Here is a 16,798-nt window from a genome sequence, read left to right on the forward strand (position 1 = left end):
GCATTGGGGTCCTTAGGGACTAAGTAGAGCGCTATACAAATGACTGTCTCCTTGGTGCATTTAAACCCTTGTTCCTCCCAGTCCTTGTCGTGTGTTGTCTTTGTCTCCTTTATCAGTCATCATAATTTTACCATCTCTGTGCAAGTCTGCACATTTCTTTATTAAATCATAAGATTCTTAAATTCATCAAGTCTCTCTGTGCCTGGGTCCTCCTAACAAAACATGGCATCACTGTTTGACATCACACATTTTAACACAATTTAATCCCCACATTTGTGAAAGAAAAGCAAAACACTTTTTTGAAAAGTCTGTGAGAAAACCATCAAATCTGATAAAGGTTATTTAAATGCTGCAAAAGACTACTACTGCAAAAGAAGAATGGATTGGAATAAAAAAAAATACATATCCTAACCTTAATTACTGGGGGAGAATAATGAATGATGCTCATAGTGAGTAAAAAGTAAACGGAGTGCATCTTTTGGACAGAGATTCACTTTTAATGTGTATGTATAATATAATACAGATACATAAAAAAATACACTCCAAAAAATAGAAGAGTCTTTGAAATGTAAAAATGTACAAAATATTAATAAAAAAATTATAAATGGAGGCAACTTTGCCTATGGTACAATGTATATTATGTATGATAAGATCTTTACTGCAGATACTACTATGGCTCTGCAGATTTTTTATTTCATTTTAACCTATGTCGCCTCACCTTGAGGTTGGCAAATCTGTCTATCACTTTTTGGTGGTCAACTCCCTCAAGCATCTCTTTCTCAACTGACATCACAGCCAGGTGCTGGAGTCTGCTTTGACCCATGGACCTGAATACCACCTTTAAAAATGGGGGAGAGTCGAAAAGTACAAGTCGTCACTGACCAAAAACGGGAGATGGAAGCATATGTAAAGTATGCGACACACACGGTGATTGTGCTCACGAGTATTTGTATTTTATTGACAGCTCTGTGCTGAAGGGAAAGAGTCCGTTCCAGTCCAGTTCTCTCTCTCCCCGCTCGTCACTATATATGTCAGGATCCTGGGTCATTTGACCCAGTGTTCTTAGTTTTCCTGTGTTCATGTGTCATGCTAAGTTCATTTGTTATTCTATGGATCCTAAGTTGTTCAGGTAATTTACTAGACTTCCCCTCATGTCTTTATCCCCCTTGTCTCCCTCTGTGTGACCGTGTTTATAGTGATGTGAGTTATTGTGCTTTGCTCATACTCCTTGTGTTCTGTGTTTTCCTCTTTCCATCGTGTTCTCTCTGCCTCTCTGTGTGTACTCTCTGTGTTATGTTTAAGGTCCGCGTCTTGGTGTCAGCATTTTCAGTTTCGTGTCTTCGCCGCACTGTCTAACAATGTATAATTGTCCGTGTTCCCCGTGGGCTTCCACTTCCCTCATTACCTTCTGTATATTTATGTCAATGTCTCCCTTTGTTCCGTGTCACGTCATCCCTCATGGCTGTGTTTCCCTGTGTTTCCTCGTTTCAGTTAATCATTTCCCAGTTTAGTTTAGTTCTCTGTTTTCCCTATATTCCTGCAATAAAGCAGTGCTTTTGAGTTTATTCCTCATGTCTCAGTGAGTTTGCGTTTGGGTCCAATCCCTGCCTCTCTCTGTCTCTCTCTAGCAAAGTTGACCCAGACAACAAAGTAAAGCTAGTTTTCGGCCCGACACGGAACCCGACGTATTAGCCAGAGGTCCCTTTACTACAGTTCGGAGCCGCGGACCTGTAGCGGAAAATAGCTTTCTATATGAGATTGCTGCAACAAGTGCAGCCTTACCTAATGTCCACCCTACTGTTACTCATTTATATTAAGATTTAAACATCTAGTTGGTATTGGTATGGCGAGTAGCCTTCAGTAATAGTAATAAATCACACAGCAATAGTACATTCATGTAGTTGTAAAAAGCTTGATAATATATTAAGTAATCCAAAGAAATCAAAGAAGAAATTTAAATGTAATCGAGTTCAATTACAAACACCATCCAGTGTGGTACAATTCTTTACTCTTAATTACTCTCTAAAATATACAGGACACTCTCCAAAAAAATTAATCAATATCACTTCCTATTGCAATGGGAAACAGATTTATCAGTCAGCTTATACCCAAACTTCTGGTCTCTCGTATGCTTAAAAACCTTTCAATTGATTAGAAATTTCAGTCTGCAATTAATACAATACAAAATTATATTACAATACAATAATACAATACAATATTATTGTATGATCTACTGTACAATATAAAGCGCCTTGAGGCGACTGCTGTTGTGATTTGGCGCTATATAAATAAAATTGAATTGAACTGAAATTGAATTGAATTCAAAATACTACATAAAGTGCACTATAAAGGTAAACAGATGTTCAAGATGGGCTTTACGTCTTCGAACAACTGCTGACACTGTCATGGCAATACACCGGACAATTACATCCATGCTGTTTGGTTCTGTCCACCAGTTCAGAGGTTTTGGCACTGGATATGTGAAGACTTATCAAAGTGTCTGAAATGTAACATTCCAGCCTCCCCTCTAGTGTGCTTGTTGGGCAGCTTGAATGATGTCACCACAGAGATCAATACAGCCCACATGGTTCTCACCGACCTATGCATTGCCACAAAAAATGTCCTCATGAACTGGAAAAAGAAAAAAAATCTTAATTCTAACCAATACAGAGACCGACTGATAGATCATATTAATCTTCATACAGCCTCTACCACCACATTGTGGTTGATGTGGGTGTATGTGCTTGGATGTCTGGGGATTGCCTAGGGACAGGTTTCTCAACCAGGGGGCTGTGGTCATGACCTCGATGGGGCTCTGGTGGCTTTTGGATGCTGTTTTCCTGGTGGCTGCGTGCAGCAGGGCTGGGGGAGGGTCTGTGCTGGCAGACGTAGGTTACCAGCCTGGTAGCCTAGCTGCCTCTGGGTGGGTCCAGGGCGGGCATGGAAGCTTGGGGTTCTGGTGCTGCTCCGCCTCCAGGATGGGGCTCTGGCTGGGCCTTGGGTCCTGGTTGGTGAGTGGGTGCATGCATATGGGCCAAGTCCGGGCCCCATGGGGTCTTCACACCTCCTTTCTCTATTCGCCATCTAGGGTGGGGGGCAGGGAGGAGGAGTTAGGCCAGGGGCGGTCTGCTTGTCTCCACCTCAGAGCAAAGTGAAACATCTCCTGGGTCTGGGGGTATAGTGTATGTTCAGGGAGTGTGACTGTGTTTACAGTGTTCATTTCTGTTTGTCTCCACTTTACCAAATGGGTCATGTTTGGTAAAGTGATTGTCGCCGAGCCGAGAGGAAATGGAAGAAAGATCAACTCCAGGTGTCTTTAGACATCCTGTACATGAGCCGGTCCAAATATCAGAAGGCCGCTAAAATAGCTAAAACGTCTTTCTTGTCAAACATTATTGCAACTAACAGTCATAACCCTCGAGTTCTATTTAAAATCTTCAACTCAGTGGTTAATCCCTGCCCTGACGTCTTGATGGATGCCTCCCCGGCCCTTTGTGAGAAATTCTTGAACTATTTTGTAGATAAAATTTCACTGCTAAGGGCTTCACACCCCCTGATTGTAAATCATGCCCCAATCTCAGTATGTTCAGCTGCCTTCCATCAGTTTGAACTGGTATCACTCACGACGTTAAAAGAATTAATTAATACCCAGAAAAATTCTAACTCTTTGCTTGACACCATCCCTTCGCGCATAATTAAGGAGGCGTTCGATACTATCGGGCCCTGTATCCTACTTTTAATGAACTTATCATTGTCATCTGGCTGTGTTCCGACTGCCTTTAAAAACGCAGTCGTGCAACCAGTTATAAAGAAAGCTAGCCTTGATCATAATACGCTAGCGAATTACAGACCGATTTCTAAACTTCCTTTTTTGTCAAAAATCCTAGAGAAAATAGTGCTTCAACAACTTCAGACTTATTTAGAGAGAAATGGTCTATATGAAAAATTTCAGTCTGGATTTAGACAGCGTCATAGTACTGAAACTGCATTATTAAGGGTTTTTAATGACCTGCTCCTAATTACTGACACAGGGTGTCCCGCAATCTTAGTCTTACTGGATCTGACGTCAGCATTTGATGCTGCTGACCATGATATTCTTTTGACAAGGCTTGAACAAGTAGTTGGCCTAAAAGGAACTGTCCTTACATGGTTTAAATCCTATTTCTTTAATAGGTCATTCTCAGTCACGATAGGTAAATATTTTTCCACACCTGCTCTCCTTCGTTGTGGTGTCCCCCAGGGCTCGGTGTTGGGCCCTGTGTTGTTTTCCTTGTATTTGTTGCCATTGAGTTCAATATTTGCTAAACATAATGTCTCTTTTCATTGTTATGCGGACGACATTCAAATTTATCTTCATCTGACAGGAGTTGCGTCCTCCCCATTACATCTTCTGCTTGATTGTTTAAGGGATGTTAAGGAATGGGTATCACAAAATTTTCTTACATTAAATGAGAAGAAGACAGAAATTATCGTCTTTGACAGAGATACTTCTTCAGGACGGTTGAATGACATATTTGGTCCTGCTGCTAGCCATCTTACTGATGCCGTTAGGAACCTTGGAGTCATTATGGATAGCTCATTTAAACTAGATAAACAGGTATCTAGTGTGGTTAAATCCAGCTTTCATCAATTACGTCTAATTTCCAAGGCTAAATCTTATATTCCCTACAAGGATTTGGAGAAACTTATTCATGCCTTCATTACTACAAGGCTAGATTACTGCAACTCCTTGTATATGGGCCTACAACTCTCCCTTCTTCAACGACTGCAGCTAGTTCAAAATGCCGCAGCTCGCCTTTTGACTGGCTCAAGAAAGTACGACTCTATTACCCCTGTCTTGGCAAACTTACACTGGCTTCCCATTAAATTTAGAATTGATTTTAAAGTTTTACTGTTTACTTACAAAATTTTAAATAATATGGCACCTGATTACCTAGCTGATCTTCTCTGCCCGTATAGCCCCATAAGAGCACTAAGATCATCAGACCAACTGCTCTTAGTGCAACCCAGGTCTCGCTTGAAAACCAGAGGTGATCGTGCCTTCGCCGTTGCAGCACCTAGGTTATGGAATACACTTCCTTTCCATATACGCGATTTTATCTGTACTATGATCTTATGGAAAGCACTTTGGTGTACTTCAGTCTTTGAAATGTGCTATATAAATAAACTTTGATTTGATAAATAAACTTTGATGTTTTATACACAGTTTGAATAATCAGCACTGATAGACAGACATTTATGAAGTGCAGGCTATAACAGACATGCCTACTATGTGAAAGGACTGCGGGTGTCTTGGAGCAGAGAAACATGGTGTATTGTTGCAATTCTCTTTCACACAAGCAAGGCCCGACCTTCAGAAACTCTCTGTGTTCGGTAGCACAGTGTGTGCTGTGGTGGTGTGTGGCTCCAGCGCACATCCAGGCATCAACTGGTTTTTCCACTAGCTGGCTAGACCCACAGCTTCCATGCTGGAATCTACCATAAAAATCTTCTCTGTGTGTAACTAATTTGTGTGTGTGTGTGTGTGTGTGTGTGTGTACGCGCATCTCTCTGTTTGTGAATGTGTATATGGACATGTTTCTGTGTACCTCTGTGTATGCTGGTCAAACTGACTCAAAGACCATATGGAGGATGTAAATGTTTTTGGTGTAGTAGCATGTGTGCCCAGTTATTATCTTTTGTTTTTAAATGTTTATCACTGAAAACAACCTAAAACTGTTGAGTTTCAGGTAGAACTGTATTATTTTTTTCTTTTAAAAATTTGAAACGAGATAGTTTGATCCGAATATCATACAACGGTTAACTTCATAATGCATATGAAGTAGTAATTTTAAAGAATAACAAAGTCCACTTCATGATTAGAAGGGTGTTGGAATAAACCAATCCCAGGGGAGGGAGATTCATAAAAAATGTTAAGGAACTTTCACATAGGACACTGAATGGCCCAAAATTTGTGTTGCACTGGCCGCTGCATTCTGCGTGTACATCATTTGCCCTACATGTACTAGGTCCACCTGCTCCCTGTCATTTCAAAACACGCATCTCTCATCCATAAAGAAGAAAGCTGTGGCACCATCCCTAGTAGTCAAGAGTGTGTCATTTCCACAACAATGCTTTGTTTTGAACTCTAGCTGTTGGAGCTACACCTGAACAGTGCTGTGCCTTTGCTGTGTGTCCTCATATATCGTCCTCCTAAATTTAATAAGGGCTTTATCCAAGAGTTTTCAGATTTTATGGCCGGAATTGTTCTTAAGTTTGACAGTCTTTTAGTCCTTGGTGATTTTAATATTCATGTCTGCTGTGAGTCTAAACCTCTGGTCAAGGACTTTCTAAGTGTTATTGTATCTTTTAACCTGACTCATTGTGTAACTCATGAAAAAGGACACATACTGGACTTGGTGCTATCCCAGGGGCTGGATGTATGCATCACAGAAATATCCATCTTGCGCGGTTTTGATCGTTTTCGTGGGCTGGAATAATGAACTCCAGCTGTGAATGCATTGAGGACCTTTCTGACATCCTTCATTCAACCTGCACTGATATTGTGGACTCTATTGCTCCATTGTTGGAGCTGTACCTTCACTAAGTATGTCTGATGATTTTTTTTGGCATTTACTGATAAAGTTTCAGCTATTAGGTCTTATGCCTCGTTGCCCACTGCCTCAGACCCCAGTGTTCCTCCTATGTGCTCAGCTGTCTTAGAGCAGTTTGAGTCTGTCATCACACTGTCCATCAGATCGTCTTTCCCCAAGTCTGCTGAAAAATACTCTAATACTGTTGGGCCTTTTATCCAGAGATTAATCAATACTTCCCTTGCTACAGGCTGTGTCCCATCATGTTTTAAACAATCTATAGTTCAGCCTCTTCTTAAAAAACACAATCTGGACCCAACTGTTCTGGCTAATTACAGGCCAATTTCAAAGTTTCCCTTTCTTTCAAAAGTTCTAGAGAAAGTGGTCTATTCACAGTTGCAGGCCCACCTTTATCTTAATGAGATCTCTGAAAAGTTTCAATCCAGTTTTAAATCACTACACAGCACTGAGACGGCACTTTTTAATGATATTCTTTTAACTCTGGACTCTGGCAGCCCTGCTGCCCTATTGTTGTTGGACCTAACAGCAGTCTTCGACACAGTCGACCATGATATCCTGCTATAACGGCTGGGATGATATGCTAGCCTAAAAGGGTGTGCTCTTCAGTGGCTTCGGTCCAATTTATGTGGAAGGACTTATTTTGCCAACATGGACTCTCACAGCTCCAAAATAGCCCCTCTTAATTATGGTGTACCTCAAGGCTCTATTTTAGGTCCTGCCTTGTTTGCACTATATATTTTGACACTGGGGTCTATTTTCTCACAGTACAACCTTTCATTTCAGTTTTGCAAATGAATTGCAGATCTGCCTTTAAAACCAGGGACAGACTCACTTCAGCTATTATTACGCTGCCTTGACGTTAAACAGTGGATGTCTTCAATTTTTTTTTTATTTAATGAAAACAAAACAGAAGTTGTCATTTTTGTCAACTCTTTTAGTAAACACACTGGCAGTGCTCTGGGCCCCTTATCTTTCTATTGTAAGACAAATGTTAAAAACCTCGGTGTGTTCCTTGATGGTTCCTTTAAACTGTGTAGGCAGGTGAGCGCAGTAGTCCAGTCCAGTTTTTTTCATTTAAGACAACTTGTAATGGAGACCAGGAGTTCCATTACCCTTGTATTTTTATTAATTGGCTGACTGATTGGTATTTAAAAAAACTATATAATAAAAAAACCCACCCATTTTTGCTTAGGGATTCTTTATTAGGTTCCTTACAGGATCAATTTAAAATTGTACCTTTTGTTTTTAAATTACTTAACGGCCGAGTCCCTTCTTACCTGTCTGAGCCCCTTTTTATTTATGCTCCAGAAAGAACTGTGAGGTCCAGGTTGAAACTAACCTTAACTATTCCACGGACTAGTCTCGTGATGACAGAGCCTTCTCTGTGGCAGGTCCCAGACTCTGGAATAGTCTTCCTCTTAATATAAGATCTGCTCGAACACTCGAATGTTTCAAATCATTATTAAAGACTAAAGACCTGGCTTTTAACACACTTTGACCTAAACATTTTGGTTTTAACAGCCTTAGTTGTTGTTTTTGTTGTTTTTATTGACTTATTTTATTTATTTATTTTTCAATATTTTACTGCAGCATTGTTTTGCATTTTATTTATTTTAGTGGCATTTTACATTGTTAAGCACTTTGTAAATAAACTTGAATAAACTTAATAAACTTGATGTTGACTTTAACCTTGATAAATTTTCCAGTGATTGAAAAAAGGACAGAAAGTGAAAGAAAGAGGTCCCTACAATCACATTCAGAATGAGTGTTAGCATTACCTGAACCTGTGCACTTCCTTCCCAGAGTAAAGAGAATACAGCAGAGTAGGTGCCATTGAGATAATCTGTTATATGCCCTGCCACACCTGCACCAAGAGTCAAGTTGTGCAGCCGGGCTAGTAAGACATCTCCGCCGGACTTCTTTGGACGGCCCTGGAAGTCATACATTTTTATCATAACCTCCAGTTTATCACCTATGTACCACTGTTCTCCCCTCTTCCTTGGGAGAATGGTAAAAGTGCTATGGGCTGGATCACTGGTGTTATTCAGAGAAAGAGGAGATGGTAATGGTGGAGTTGTAGGCCAAGCGATGGACTCTAGTACAAGGTTTTCTTCAAGAGCTTCCTCAGGGGACAGTGGTTTTAACTTGCAGAAGTTATAATACATGTCAGCAGGTTGGGTGACAGTGGCAGCTCCTGGGATGATGATGGTGATGTCCAGTTTATCCCAAAACTGAAAAATTAATAAAGTGTGGCAAACACAAAAAATAGCAAATATACTCATTTATAATTCATCTTTAGTTTTTAACACAGTATGATGAAAGATTATTTTTGTGCTGGTATCCCTACTTTCATTGTTTTACATACATGCAGTTTGTCTGCCACCTTGTTTTTCAGTAGAATAATCATTGAATGAAGACATATAATAGTGTTGTGTGCATTTTTAGCCTTGCTTGATCCATTATCCAATTTCAAAAAGAGTAAAAACTGCTGCCCCAGTGTATCACTTTCAGTTTTCCCCTTAGACCAGCTGCCTAAAATCAAACAACAGCACAGCTAATGCCGAGCTACAGAAGAGAGAATGAGTTACACTGAAAGTGTGTTAAGTTTTATATATATATATTTGATTAATAACTTTTTTCAGCAGTTATTGTTTATCGGTAAGGCAAATATGCTGTGCACTTACAAAGTAGGTATCAGCTGAAAGTAAACAAGGTAATGTTTTAGTATATAGAATTATAGGTGGCTGCTCACTACAAATATACTCCAAAAAGTGATCAGCAGGTGTGTTTCAACCTGCCATGTGTCAAAATAAACATTTTAAGAAACTGTAGTGTGGTAGAATGAGTGGATATTACCCAGAGACTTGATTTGATATGAATCACAGTATAGCTGCATATACAGTACATCATTACTTACAATGCATTATTACAGAAACTTGAATCACCCTTTGAATTTGAACCTTGGGCAGAAGGTTAAAGCTAATAATAAACACATTATTTGCCTGTAGGTCTGTGGAAAAATGTGGGTGCTGTGCTTTGATTTTGTTTACTAGTATTTTTTTTGAGTCCCGGACCACAAATCCTGTGTCAGAGTCTGTGTTTGCAGACTGTATGGAGGTTGGATTGTGGACCCAAAAGCAGACACATGGAAACAAAACGTGAGCCATTTATTCAAAAATTGGTGAGCAATAGAAACGGAAGGCAGGAGAAAACTAAAGCAAAACTAACTAAGACTATACTGGGAATACTGAACTAAACTAAACACTGGGGACATAGACATGGAAAACCTAAACATGGAATTCACGAGCATGGAGCATGACGAATGAGAAACTGATGACCCGACAATGAACAAGGGGAAACTCACACAATAAATACACAGCAGGGTGACGGGGGAAGTGGAAACACATGGGGAACACAGCATGAACGAATTGGGTTAGACGAGACAGGAGGAAGCAAAACTGAACACACTGAACACAGGATGCGACACTGCCAAAGTAAAACAGGAAACACAAAGACGCAGACTAATTCATGCAGCTTGACACAGGAGCCAGGAGGAAGGAACGCACATGGGAACTAGATCAACTGGGGAGACCATGTGAGGAGACTCAAATAGGGGGAAAACAGAAACAGTTAAGGGAAAAGAGACTCAGAGGGAGCGGGAGTGAGACACGGAGGGAGAGAGTGACAAGACAGGCTGGGGAGAACAACATATACATACTTCAGTAAAGAAAGGGGCATTTAAAATGTTTTGAAGCTACTTCAAGTAGTTCCTTGGTTTTTAAAAGAAACTTTGCTTTTAAGACAATTTGTATTTGTCAAGGGCACACAAGATTGGGAGTATTGCAAAAACGACACTACTAATGCATTTGTGTCATGGCATTTATGTATTTAGGACAGGTTTGAGTCTGGTTTAAGCAATATTCTAAGTATAGTTATTTATAGTTTCAGGTCCCTAGGTCTCTGTTACTGTGCCTTCCCTACGTTCCACGTTTCATGTAGCCACGCTTGTCTTCATGTTTGTTTTTCTCCTGTGTCCGTTTTCTGCATTTCCTTTCTGTCTGAATCAGGGCATCACTGGTGCTTCTCGTTTTCCTCGTCACTCCCTGTTTTTTTTCTTAGCTTCTAATTTCTGAGTTTTGTATTTAGTTTGGGTTTCTTAGTATACAGCAATAAAGGTGCTTCTTTTCATTCATCATGTCGCATTACAGGTCCTGCATTTGGGTCTTCACCCTGCCTGCCACACAGCTACACTTTGACAATTTGATTTAGACTATATGCTGTTTAATTCATTTGCACAGTAGATGAAGAGAAGCTTGGAGAAGTGGTGGTACTTGGATCAAAATAATAAATTTTATATCAATATGCTCCAGTAACTGATTTTTTGGTTAATTTCTATTTTGCATTAAGATGACTCTGTGGAGGACCACAAGTGACGCAATGAATGAAAAAAATTCATAAATTAGTTAAAATGCAACATAATAACTCAATATATGAATAATTACTTCGATCTGAATTCATTTCATTTAATGCATATATTAATTTATGTATTTCCTATTTTGATTAATTAAAGACGTAATTTTATGTCAATACTTAATTAATTATTTCTCATTTTAATTAATTGTTTCATGGTTCCTGTGCTGCAGTGTAACAGTGAAATTTGATCTGACACCGCAGCTCATCAAAAACTAGCATCTTAATGGGTTACCCTGCATTGTAAGTCAAAACAGATCAACTCCAAATAATGAACTGATGTGGTGCTGTGGAAACTTTTGACATACTGCATTCCTGTGTCACCAAATATACTTTCAACATTTTTTCTAGCATGTAGTGGCATAAAATAAATATTTTATTGAATGTTTTAAATCAAAAAAATACCTTAATTTTAATTTTATTATTTATATAGTTGATTGATTATAAGTTGCTAATTTTATGAAATTTTTTTAATTGTATAAATTTTTTTAATGACATATTTATTTAATTCTTTTGACACAGGCCCTCTATACAGCACAGGGACCATGAATTTATTAATTAAACAAAAATAATCAAATAAATATTAAAATACCATTAATATTAAATGTACCATTAAAACATTAAAATGCTAAGTAATTAATGAGTTGATTAAATATATGGTAAGATGGTAAATGGCCTGTATTTGTATAGCGCTTTACTTAGTCTCTAAGGACCCCAAAGCGCTTTACACTACATTCAGTCACGCACCTATTCACACACTGGTGATGGCAAGCTACATTGTAGCCACAGCTGCCCTGGGGCGCACTGACAGAGGCGAGGCTGCCGGACACTGGCGCCACCGGGCCCTGCCCAAGGACACAACGACCGAAACTGTCCGAGCCAGGGCTCGAACCGGCATCCTTCCAATTACAAGACAAGCTGCCAACTCTTGAGCCACGATCTATAATTATATAAATGTGTCTTTAATAAGTTAAAAATGTAAATAAATCTAAATAAATAAAGTCCCAACCATATGGCGTTATTTTTGTGCCACTGTTTCATTTTGAGGATAAATTTATTTTGAGTAAAGAAAAGCTAAATTTGAGTGAACAAAATTCATTGCTACGTGCAAGAATTGTATTTCAGTGTTTGCTATTATCCACACACACACAATATCAGCCCCTCTCGCTCAGTTTCTGCATTTGCACTTGCTCGCAATGTGTTGCTTGCACTCTCAACATTTCTGCCTGTGCGCGTTCAACCCTTTGTGTACACAGTTATATTTGTGCCACAAAACCAGCCAATCACAAACTTGGATTCAAAAAATTCTGATTGGCTGTTTCGGTCTCCAGTCCGCTCGAAATCACAAAATGCAATATCCCAGAATGCATTTCGTCCAAAGCTCAAATGAGGCAGTGGCGGAGGAACGCAGAGTTGCGGAGTTTGAAATATCACTCTTTCTGGATTACAAAATAAACTTTTCAGATATTTTCAGGTGAGAATGGTGCTGTGTAAACTTCAAATATCTGCTCGATTTATCAAGACATCACATATTTGCAAAAGTGCTCTAACGTTTTCGGAGATGTCCCACCAGCTGACCGGGTGGTCAAGGCGCAGCTCCCGGCACATCGTTTTCAAACCCCCAGTGGTCTTTCGCTACTCAGGTTAAACGTAATATATAAGTCACTTAGATCAGCGGTCTCCAACCTTTTTTGCTCCACATAACGGTTTAATGTCAGATAATATTTTCACAGACCGGCCTTAACGTTTCGCGGATAAATACAACAAAATAAAATGATACGACCAAAACAAAAACTGTGGTATTTTGTAAATATAATAATCAATGCAAATTCACTGTGTAATTGTGTAACTTTATTAGAAGTGTCCTCCTTAAATGTGCCAACAACATTGAGTAATAATGGACAATGGGGGACAATGACACCCGAAGTATGCCGTCATATTCCCTGATGTAAAATGTTCTGTTCTTATTTAAAAAGCTGACTCTGAACTAAATCTAACATAAAATAATATTTAAATTCAGGAGGAAACCTTTTCATAACATGACGGGTGAAATTCAAAATAGACTGACAGCTCTCAAAGTAAGACTTCAGTATTAAATAAAACGGTCCAGTTATGAAGCTGAAGTTTAATCTCAGCCAAACCGATTTACTCAGGAACAAATCAAACACTGAAATAAACCAAACATTACCATTTAGAAGTGATCTAGGCGACTTATATATCGTGTTTAACATAAGTAGCGAAAGACCGCGGGGTGTATGTATGATTTGTATACAGTGTATGAACTTCATGTTTCCCTCTCACCAAAAAATCAAACCGAAATCATGAACAGCAGCTTTTACGGCTGTGGCTCCAGCAAACATCAGCTGACACTAGAAGGTAATTTTAAATAAATTCTAACAATAGCTTATAAAGCTTAAACGTGCTGCTGTTGTTTAGCGCAACATCCGCTGGTTTCCTCTTTCTGGCGCAAAGTGGGAGATAAACAAACAAGAGAGATGGGACTCTGGCAGAAAAGCCGATCAGCTGATCATTGATCAGTTTCATGATTGAAGTAGCAACAGGAGAGGGAGGGAGAGAGAATGAGAGAAGAAGCGGCAGCTGACAGCGTAAAGACAGAATAAATCCAGCTTTGTGTCTTTTTTTTTCATTCTAGCTGAAGTACGGGACAAATCGCGTTCTTTTTCACCTCAATACGGATGTATTGTAATTGGTTCAGCCCAGAGTTGATCATGACCAATTGGCTAATCCACCACCTTTCATTGTTTATACCGTTACAAAAACAAACAAACATGAAAATAAAAAATCACCATCCGCCCACCGGGCAAATGCCCGGTATGCCCAATGCCCAGTCCAGCTGTGTGGTCAGCTGGTGGGTAACAGGCATCTCCGAAAACGTTAGAGCACTTTTGCAAATATGTGATGTCTTGATAAATCGAGCAGATATATGAAGTTTACACAGCACCATTCTCGCCTGAAAATATCTGAAAAGTTTATTTTGTGATCCAGAAAGAGTAATATTTCAAACTCCGTCACTCTGCGTTCCTCCGCGACTGCCTCTTTTGAGTTTTGGACGAAATGCATTCTGGGATATTGCATTTTGTCATTTCGAGCTGATTGGAGATCAAAACAGCCAATCAGGATTTTTTGCATCCAAGTCTGTGATTGGTTGGTTTTGTGGCACAAATATAACGGTGTACAGAAAGAGTTGAGTGTGCACGGGCAGAAATGTTGAGAGCGCGAGCAACACATTGGAAGTAAAGGTTATATGGATAATAGCAAACACTGAAATACAATTTTTGCACGCAGCAATGAATTTTGTTCACACAAATTTCTCTTTTCTTTACTCAAAATAAATTTATCCTCAAAATGCAACACTTGCACCTGCAAATTTTTTTTACATGCGCTCAGAATAGTGGCACAAAAATAACTCCATACAACCAGAAGTCTTTCATTATCCATTGATAACTCTGTTGTCACACCCTCCTCTCAGGTTAAGAGTCTTGGTGTCATCGTTGACAGCACTCTGTCCTTCACAGCACATATAAATAATATCACTCGGTTCCTATTTTCATCTCTGTAACATTAACCGCCTTCGTCCTTCACCCACTCCAAACAGTACCCCCATACTTGTCAATGCTCTTGTCACATCTCATTTAGATTACTGTAATTCTCTTCTCTATCGTCTACCTCATAAATCTCTCCATAAATTGCAGTTAGTTCAAAATACAGCTGCTCGAATTATTTCCAGAACTAGATCCACTAAACATATAACACCTGTTCTTAAACAGCTCCATTGGCTTCCAGTTCACCTCCGTGTCAATTTCAACATCCTGCTTCTTACTTTCAAAGCACTTCATTACCTCGCTCCTCCATATTTATCTGGGTCTAAGGAGCTTGGAAAGAAAAGCGTCTGGACTTCTTTAGGTTGCTTGAAGACGTTTCACCTCTCATCCGAGAAGCTTCTTCAGTTCTAAGAGTCAAATGGTGGAGAGTCCCAGATTTAAACTCTGTGGGAGTATCCCCCCAAAGAGGGACAAAGGACCCCCTGATGATGCTCTACCTAATCACATGAGCCAAGGTGTGAAAACGGGTGGGGGTCACAATCAGCCAGGGTTTCGGGTGAGCTCATTGTGAAACCTGGCCCCATCCTATCATGTGATTTCCTGAGGTCAGATGGCCCAGGATGTGAGTGGGCGTTAAGGCGTCTGGGGAGGGATCTCAAAACTGGATTATAGATGGCAGACAGTTGGTGTCGTAAACCACCACCTCTGTTCAAAGATGGTCGCTCACAGTGGACATAGATGGCCTCTTTCACTCCTCTTTCAAACCATCTGTCTTCTCTGTCCAGAATATGAACATTGGCATCCTCGAAAGAGTGACCTTTGACCTTTAGATGCAGATGGACTGCTCAGTCTTGTCCTGTGGAGGTGGCTCTTCTATGTTGTGCCATGCGCTTGTGAAGTGGCTGTTTGGTCTCTCCAATGTAGAGGTCTGGGCATTCCTCGCTGCACTGTACCGCATACACCACGTTGTTCAGTCTGTGTTTTGGAGTTTTGTCTTTCGGGTGAACCAGTTTGTGTCTGAGTGTGTTGCTGGGTCTGAAGTACACTGGGATGTCGTGCTTGGAGAAAACTCTCCTGAGTTTCTCTGATACCCCGGCTACATAGGGGATGACAATGTTGTTGCGTCTGTTTTTCTTAAATAATATCACTCGCTTTTCTTTTTAAGCTCCTTAGACTACAATGACCTAGATGACTGAGAACCTTCACAGACATATTTATCTGGTTTTCTCCATACATACTCACCCCATCATACACTCTGCTCTTCTTCAGCTTCCTCTCCTGTCTGTTCCACCTGCACGCCTGACTACTATGGGACTCAGAGTCTTTAGTTGTTCTGCCCCGAGACTTTGGATGCACTTCCACCAGATCGCCAGACCACAAACTCTCTCACCACTTTTAAATCAGGTCTCAAAGCCCATCTATTCAGAATTGAATTCAATTCAATTCAATTCAATTCAATTCAATTCAATTTTATTTATATAGCGCCAAATCACAACAAAAGTCGCCTCAAGGCGCTTTATATTGTACAGTAGATAGCACAATAATTGCATACCCTTAATTCCGTCTTAGCCTATTTTTACTTTGCTCACCTTTTATATCGTTGTGGGCGATTGTGGCTCAAGAGTTGGCAGTTCGTCTTGTAATCGGAAGGTTAGGGCCAACACACAGGGACAGACAACCATTCACACTCACATTCACTCGCACATTCACACCTAGTGACAATTTCGATTATCCAGTTAACCTATCCCCACAAGTGGGAGGAAGCCGGAATACCCGGAGGGAAACCACGCAAACACGGGGAGAACATGCAAACTCCACACAGAAAGACCCTGGCCTGATGGTGGAATTGAACTCAGGACCTTCTTGCTGTGCGGCAACAGTGCTAACCACCGTGCCACCGTGCTGCCCAAATAAAATGTATTACTGTTATTATTATTGAATTTTAAGTACTTTTTAATTACTATCTAATGAATAATTTGTTTTTATTAATAATTTATTTAATTAATACAGATATTTTCAACATGTATTAAGTTCATTCATTCTGGTACTTGAGGTCCTCCATAACTTCAAGGTTGAAGCCTTTAAAGCTTAAAGTTCCTACTTCAGTTATATTGACTGATGTGGTGGTGAACAGAGGCAAAGCTACAAATTTTTTGCTAGTTGCCCTTTCTT

The 16,798-nt window shown here is 39.9% G+C and overlaps 1 protein-coding gene across 3 annotated transcripts in view; it reads right to left on the reverse strand.

The window, feature by feature from the left end:
- LOC102078807 (NXPE family member 3-like) overlaps positions 1-16,798 on the reverse strand; it is a 56,483-nt gene that overhangs the window by 38,346 nt on the left and 1,339 nt on the right. Inside the window, exon 4 of one of the 3 annotated variants that reach the window (XM_019347224.2) lies at positions 8,372-8,824. The exons of 1 other annotated variant lie outside the window; for it this stretch is intronic. In XM_019347224.2, coding sequence (XP_019202769.1) covers positions 8,372-8,824 — 453 coding nt within the window. The remainder of the gene's footprint in view (positions 1-8,371; positions 8,825-16,798) is intronic. One more of the 3 variants, XM_019347225.2, reaches the window with a different exon arrangement.

Source organism: Oreochromis niloticus, linkage group LG17, assembly GCF_001858045.2.
Source record: "Oreochromis niloticus isolate F11D_XX linkage group LG17, O_niloticus_UMD_NMBU, whole genome shotgun sequence".
Taxonomy (NCBI): Eukaryota; Metazoa; Chordata; class Actinopteri; order Cichliformes; family Cichlidae; genus Oreochromis; species Oreochromis niloticus.